At 48.0% G+C, this 7,409-nt stretch overlaps 2 protein-coding genes across 2 annotated transcripts; both read right to left on the reverse strand.

Annotated features, from left to right (window-relative positions):
* Positions 1–1,408: 1,408 nt before the first annotated feature.
* Positions 1,409–5,085, reverse strand: LOC122372539 (lysosomal alpha-mannosidase-like). The gene is made up of 4 exons (XM_043349825.1): positions 4,826–5,085; positions 4,332–4,478; positions 2,520–2,702; positions 1,409–1,933 (listed from the first exon to the last, which is right to left on the reverse strand). Exons 1-4 carry the CDS (start codon positions 4,988–4,990, stop codon positions 1,841–1,843), a joined length of 588 nt encoding a protein of 195 aa, XP_043205760.1. The 5' UTR covers positions 4,991–5,085; the 3' UTR covers positions 1,409–1,840.
* On the reverse strand, positions 2,947–4,325 carry LOC122372538. The gene is made up of 2 exons (XM_043349823.1): positions 3,864–4,325; positions 2,947–3,707 (listed from the first exon to the last, which is right to left on the reverse strand). Exons 1-2 carry the CDS (start codon positions 4,265–4,267, stop codon positions 3,170–3,172), a joined length of 942 nt encoding a protein of 313 aa, XP_043205758.1. The 5' UTR covers positions 4,268–4,325; the 3' UTR covers positions 2,947–3,169.
* Positions 5,086–7,409: the final 2,324 nt, after the last annotated feature.

Here is a 7,409-nt window from a genome sequence, read left to right on the forward strand (position 1 = left end):
TTTGTAATTGTTGCAATATCTCGGTAACTACTTGGCCGATTGCGCTGAAAGTTGGCATGTAGGTAGGCACCCACTAGGCACTGCATATCCATGTGCCAGAGTTGGGGCGCTGCTGCACGTGCGCACGTGCAGGGGTCGATTCCAGATCTCGAGAACGGCTGGACCGATGGCGCTCAAATTTGGCACATGGTTAGGGACCGGTTAGTAGGGTGCCGTGCAAAAGTCAGTTGGGCCCCATTTTGCACGTGCGCACGTGCAGGGTGCCGCTTCCAGATCTCGAGAACGGCTGGGCCGATTGTGCTCAAATTTGGCACATCGCTAGAGACCGGTTAGTAGGGTGCCGTGCACAAGTTAGTTGGGGGTACCCCCTCGCAATTTCGCACGTGCAAGGCCCACCCTCTCGCTCGCTCCGTTAGTCGCCCCAAAAGGCGTTATACTGGTTATGGAAGCTGTGACTTTCGCATTGTTTTTTTTTTCACTTTTAGTTGGTGCGCTAGTCAAGTGTTATCTTCAGCATTTTTTATATATTTTGTGTACTGTTGTAGTATGTGTTATTGGTGGTTGCATTGTTGGTAGGCATGTACGATTGTAGCTCAATTGTTAAAAAATAGAGTCAGAGGATGACATGTGATGTCGGTATACCACTTTGCATGAACTGGACATGAGCAGCATAGATATCTTGTGAGCAGTTATCAATTAACTTTTTTTTTGAATACATGATGCCGTTGACGTGCTACAGGTTAACATTCTTGCATGAACAGTTCGATGTCTAGATCAAATGTCACCGATGAATCAGAAAAGTTTGACGTTACACAAGTATTCTAATAAATCATGGTGGGGCAGCCTTATGCCATTTGAAGTTCGAAATCGTTTCAGCAGCAGTGTAAATATGGCAGAGGGCCGCCGGAACTAGAACTACCCTCACGTGTACGGGAATGAGGGACTGAAATTCCACAAGGGGACCGAAATTTCTCTCCTCAGTCTTGGTTTAGCAGTACGAAGCACCAGTAATGAAGACAGAGTTTATAATCTGCATATGACATGAACTGCGAAGTGGATTAGATCACAAACACTTTATAATAATGAGTAACTTTATAATAAAAGACTAATAGTAATGAGTCACAAACACTGAGTCCGTTTTTTTCTATCTGACCAGGCCATCTGACCTACAGTAACTTGCCATAAGCTTTTACAATAGGTGCCAAAAATTCCCTGTGTATTTGCTTCCCCAAACACGTGCCTCATATAATTATATTACAAGGTGAAATGCGTGAAAAGCGTTTAACTACCCACACAAGTCACCTCTACTGATTCATGTTTAAGTGAACATTTGTACGACCATTCTGTTTCACGCGTTTCCTTGCGTACCGTCGACAATAACTCACGCAAACACCGCTACCACACCAACTCTTCCAGCGGGCGTTTGTATTTGAACGTCTCACGACATCACGCAAAGGTCCCTGCCGCACCTCCGCTGGGCAGGGCGGACCCCAGCAATAAACACGAACACGCACAAATCACCATGGCAACGGGGAAATACAGCGACTCGGTCCCCGAAGGCCCCGGCGCAACCACGACAATCCCCGGGACCGCCAAACATTGACCATTGGCACTGAGCTCGAGCTCAAGTATATATGTACACCAAATCAGCTGGATTACACGCAAGCTGTGTGCTTTTACCCGCCATTATATCAAGCAGAAAGCACGATCAATAAACTTCTAGCATACTCGATCTACAGTTGCCAAGCGCTGCTTTCTAGCGTCTACTTAGCACGATGGGGCAGAGCTGACCTCGTGCCGGGTCAGGTGACGACCCTCTGGGCGCGTTGTGACCTGTAGGTCATTGCTGGGTGTCTCCAGGAGGAGTCGGTAGCGGGTACGGGCTGGTGTAGGTTGCCACAAACGTACGGATCTCCATGGGGTTCAGTGTGACCTGTGGAACACGCAGAGGTCGGCCGGTTGTCAGAGTCGGGTTGTAGTCACAGCACTCCATGGCTTGAGCTAAAGGCTGCGGAGTAGTGAAATGAATAAAATAATAAAATAAAAATATTAAAATATAGCCGTTGATTTTCCGAAAAATTGATAGCATATTTTCAACATAAACTGACGTTGAAGTTGATTTCATGAACTAGATACACGAATAAAGTAAAATAAAATATAAGGTACCTGTCATACGTTATCTTACATTCATTGGTACTACACTAATACGTAGATGCCGCTCTAGCAGAGTTGCCGTCTTTGAGCACACAGCATGCTAGCAATTACATTACACACGTTTTAGACAACTCATTTACGATAAGTCGACCTTCTGGATCACGTCGAGGCTCGAGCCCTGTGTGGTTTTCCTTTTAAATATAAGCTGAGTTTAAATAGACTATAGATATGTAGTTGAGCTAAATAGTTGGTGAAAATAGAATAAAACACTTGATGTAACCAACTAACCAAAAAGACCAAAAATCTCGCAATCTCACGCCACTACCGCCAGACAAACAGGACTGTAGCAACATGGCGGAACTGACCGTCAGCGGGTCGGCCTCGGCCTCTGTGTTCCTGTAGGTCTCCTGAGCCGTGCGGCGGAAGTTTTTCGGCATGCTGTTGGACTTGTCGTGGTCCCAGTGGAAGCGGTTGATGTCACTCAGAGGCCGGTCGGCAGACAGACCGTACTCGACGACTGAGGTGATGTTGAGGGTCGTGAACAGGTCCTGGAGGGGGGTGACCAGATGAGCAGGTGAACATGTCAATAAGGTAACAGATGAGCAAATTGACGCATGATCAGTTGATATATGAAGAGATAAACTGGTGAACCGATGGGCAAATGAATGCGTGATCGTACAAACAAGTGAACAAGAGTGAACAAAGGTGAATAACTAAGTATGCAAACGAATGAACGGTCCAGATGAATAGACCGGTAATAAGGGCATGGCGTGAAGCATCTATGGACTGCAATTAACGATTTAGTGACTTGTATAAACGGAAACCCATTAAAAGAAGCTCAGCATTGCTCACAGGCGGTGACCACTTGATCAATACATTTCCAACTTTCCACCCTAACCACAACTTCCCACTCGAGGTCCAGACACAATGCGTTAGGCTTCGAGACTTCCCATCCCGGTACCTTCCCCGGCCCCGATCCACTGACCTGAATGTTGACATCGACAGGAGAAATAAACTAAATAAATGTCTTACACCACCTACCTTCCCCGACCCCAGCACTCACTGACCTGAATGTTGACATCGACAGGAGAAATAAACTAAATAAATGTCTTAGATTACACCACCTACCTTCCCCGACCCCAGCACTCACTGACCTGAATGTTGACATCGACAGGAAAACTGAACTAAATAAACGTCTTACATTACACCACCTACCTTCCCCGACCCCAGCACTCACTGACCTGAATGTTGACATCGACAGGAGAAATAAACTAAATAAACGTCTCACACCACCTACCTTCCCCGACCTCGGCACTGACCTGAATGTTGACATCGACAGGAAAACTGAACTAAATAAACGTCTCACACCACCTACCTTCCCCGACCTCGGCACTGACCTGAATGTTGACATCGACAGGAAAACTGAACTAAATAAACGTCTCACACCACCTACCTTCCCCGACCTCGGCACTGACCTGAATGTTGACATCGACAGGAAAACTGAACTAAATAAACGTCTCACACCACCTACCTTCCCCGACCTCGGCACTGACCTGAATGTTGACATCGACAGGAAAACTGAACTAAATAAACGTCTCACACCACCTACCTTCCCCGACCTCGGCACTCACCTGAATGTTGACATCGACAGGAAAACTGAACTAAATAAACGTCTCACACCACCTACCTCCCCCACCCCCTGCACTGACCTGAATGTTGACATCGACAGGAAAACTGAACTAAATAAACGTCTCACACCACCTACCTTCCCCGACCTCGGCACTGACCTGAATGTTGACATCGACAGGAAAACTGAACTAAATAAACGTCTCACACCACCTACCTCCCCCACCCCCTGCACTGACCTGAATGTTGACATCGACAGGAAAACTGAACTAAATAAACGTCTCACACCACCTACCTTCCCCGACCTCGGCACTGACCTGAATGTTGACATCGACAGGAAAACTGAACTAAATAAACGTCTCACACCACCTACCTCCCCCGACCTCGGCACTGACCTGAATGTTGACATCGACAGGAAAACTGAACTAAATAAACGTCTCACACCACCTACCTTCCCCGACCTCGGCACTGACCTGAATGTTGACATCGACAGGAAAACTGAACTAAATAAACGTCTCACACCACCTACCTTCCCCGACCTCGGCACTGACCTGAATGTTGACATCGACCGGCAGACTGAGCTCGACATCCTCCCCGGTTTCGAACTGGTGCTCCAGCCGCAGCAGCAGCCGGTCTGGTTTGTACATCTCCAGTGTCAGGAGGTGAACGTTGGCGGGCAGCGGCTTCATACCGGTGAACTAGAACGGAGAGGGAAGGCTGGGTGAAGCTGGCGGTACGGGGTCAGAACAGAGATTGGGAATTGTATGCCTAGAAGCTTGGTATTCCGCATGTCGATATACCGGTTTTAACTTATTCTTTCTTTCGTATGTTCCAGAATTGCCTTAGATCAAACATCATCGTTCTATGTACCAGCTTCAACTCCCAATTGCAATAAAACCATATCATCCGTCATATTCTTCAAATCCAGCTTTCATATCTCCCCAATCTTTTCCCAGAGTATCTTACTTCAACATCATATTCTCTGATGTTCAAGCACTATAATTTAATGAATAAATAAATAAATGCTTCCCCAGTCTTCCCTCACCTGTTTGACCACCGTGTCACTGTTCCACATGTCCAGCGTCATGCCGTTGGCGCTGGCGAACGTCAGCTGCGGCGCCATGAACATCTGTTCGGCCAGGTCCCGGTGAAGTCGGGGAGCGTCTCCGACGGCACTGGCTACCAGCCAGTGCCGGCCTCTGACCACCATACCAACTCCGAACTCCGTCTCGTTGAGAGGCTCACCGACTCCGAACTGGTCGTCCTGGACGGTACGACGGTGCAGCTGTAGATAGGGGGGAGGGGGAGAGATAAGAGGTCACTCAATTACTCACGTGCTCTACATACCTATTTACATATATACTAGGGTGTGTCATCGAGGGGGTGATTCTCGCAGAATCAAACGCCGTAAGGTTTTTCCTTGGCACATTGATCAATAATGAATTTTCATCCATATCCGAGTCCACCAAAATTAAAATTCGTGCGGCGCCAGCCGTTCAAAGTTTTGGCGCCCGGCGTTGCAGTCTCCAATGCTGAGCGTCGCCCAGCACTGCGAGTAACACCAAGTATTGCAGCAGGTAATAATGCAAAATAACTACCGCTGAAAATGATGCTTTTGAGCGCTTCTAAGGCTGGTTGTTGCAAAGAGCATGTCATTAGAGTGTCCAATTACTGTTTTTATTGTGCTCAATGAATTAAATCGAGCATTGCTACTGAAACTAAAGAAAAAACTGCCCGATTTTGAGAAGCGGGCGGGGTGGAGGCGGAGACGGGAAGCGACTCAGATTCGTCTTCTGAAAACACCGACTCCGTGGCATCCTCTGGGCGGTGCTTCTTCTTCTTCTTCTTCTTCAGCATGTCATCTCGTGTGACCTGGCCCGTCTCCACCAGGAAGTCCCGGATGAGTCCAGCCTCGGTGGAAAGGATCTCCCTCAGCGTCGGCAAAGGGCCCCACGGGCGGGTCCGTGGCCCCTGGTAGGCGGGGTAGTCGACCAACAGGTGTTTGGCCGAGTCCGGTTCGTCGCAACGGACTTTCTCGTCAGACTCGGCCGGACCAAGTCGGAATCGGGTGTCTCCGGTGAGTGGGGAGCAGCTCACGCGGAGCTGTGCCACTGTGATCTGGTATGGTATGGTATTGATCCTAGATGGTTTCGTAGCTACCTGACTGGTCGACGGCAGGTGGTGAGAGGTGGTTCCTTGTCCTTGCCTCTTTCCCATGGGGTTCCGCAAGGTTCCCTAGTCGGTCCCATCCTCTTCAGCATCTTCACAAATGACCTTCCATCCTATCTTCCTCACGGTCGCCTCATCTCCTACGCCGACGACACCCAATTACTTGACTCGGCCCGTCCTAAAGATCTATCCATCCTTAAATCCCGACAGGAGGATACCCTCCGTGCTGTCCTCTCCTACTTCACATCCAACTCCTTAAAAATGAACCCATCCGCTCCACTCTGCTCCTTGTCGGCACTGCCCAAAACCTTAAGAAAACCTCATCCTTCCACCTTAACCTGCCAGGCTACTTACTAACACCCTCGCCATTTGTGAAGATGCTGGGAGTGACCCTAGACCCCACCTTATCCTGGGAAAACCACATCTCCAACGTTGTCAAAAAGTGCAATTCCATCCTTATATGTCTGTATAAAATTCGCCATCATCTCAGTCCCGACATCCTTAACACGCGCACTGCAGCGGGTCTGAGCCGAACACGAACTGCAGGGGGGGGGGGTTGAAAACAACCCCCCCTGAGATCTTGAAAACGGCGCAACGTAGCGACAAGCGGTAAACGGCGTTGGATAGGTTAAGATGAGATCGACAAGAAATACTAAGATCATTTTTGGGTCAGGTCAAAAACGAGGTCACCAGAGGTCACCGAAGACAAAATGTTACGATTTTCACAACAGGAATTTCGCGGTAGTTTTTCTTGAATAACTTGTCTTGCACACAAGACAGAGGATCGATTCGAACGCCATCGTTCTTAGCTCGTCAAGGCGCATCGAATGATATATAATATGACCTCGAAAGGTCAAGTTGAAAATTTGACCTCAGGTCAAGGTCATGACCTGACCGAAATAGGTCATGTTGCATATCATTCGATCCGCATTGACGAGAAAAACACGATAAACGTCGAACGGAGTCTCTATCTCTACTCAATCTCAAGTTATTGAAGAAAAACCGCTGGTGACCTCAGGTGACCTAAGATGACCTGGAGATCACCTTCCAAAGGTTATAAGTGATATGTTTCGGTGAAATCACCAACAGGGACCTGTAATACTATGATCCTGAGCGTATTGAAGTCATAGGATGGCATTCAGAGTAAGTTGAAATTTCTCCCATTGACTTATAATGGGCCGGTCGCAAAAATGACCTGACCTTAGGTCATCGATATAAAAATTCCGAGATATACAAGTTGTAGCTCGTGATGACTTTACTATTTCCTGTGGGTTTCAAGATCATATCTCAACAACTGTGGGCTTGGTGGGATTGCAAACTTCGAAATTTACGTTTCGAGGTAGGGTCACTTGACCTGACCTGGTGACCTGACCATAGGTCACCTGGGGTCAAAATTTTTACTCAAGGTGTGCAAAAGTTGTGAGAACAGGTATGCAAAATTTGGCGGCGCTACGCGCCGC

This window comes from Amphibalanus amphitrite, unplaced genomic scaffold (genome assembly GCF_019059575.1).
Source record: "Amphibalanus amphitrite isolate SeventyFive unplaced genomic scaffold, NRLGWU_Aamphi_draft 001370F_arrow, whole genome shotgun sequence".
NCBI classification, from domain to species: Eukaryota; Metazoa; Arthropoda; class Thecostraca; order Balanomorpha; family Balanidae; genus Amphibalanus; species Amphibalanus amphitrite.

Bases quoted from the DNA above. Each gene is read 5' to 3' on its own strand.
- LOC122372538 (XM_043349823.1), bottom strand. From the start codon at position 4,267: ATGTCAACATTCAGGTCAGTGCCGAGGTCGGGGAAGGTAGGTGGTGTG. The intron at 3,708-3,863 runs GTCAGTGCAGGG...GTCAACATTCAG, and splicing joins CTGTCGATGTCAACATTCAG to GTCAGTGCCGAGGTCGGGGA.
- LOC122372539 (XM_043349825.1), bottom strand. From the start codon at position 4,990: ATGGTGGTCAGAGGCCGGCACTGGCTGGTAGCCAGTGCCGTCGGAGAC. The intron at 4,479-4,825 runs GTGAGGGAAGAC...TCTCCGTTCTAG, and splicing joins GTGACACGGTGGTCAAACAG to TTCACCGGTATGAAGCCGCT. The intron at 1,934-2,519 runs GTCAGTTCCGCC...CGTGTTCCACAG, and splicing joins CCGAGGCCGACCCGCTGACG to GTCACACTGAACCCCATGGA.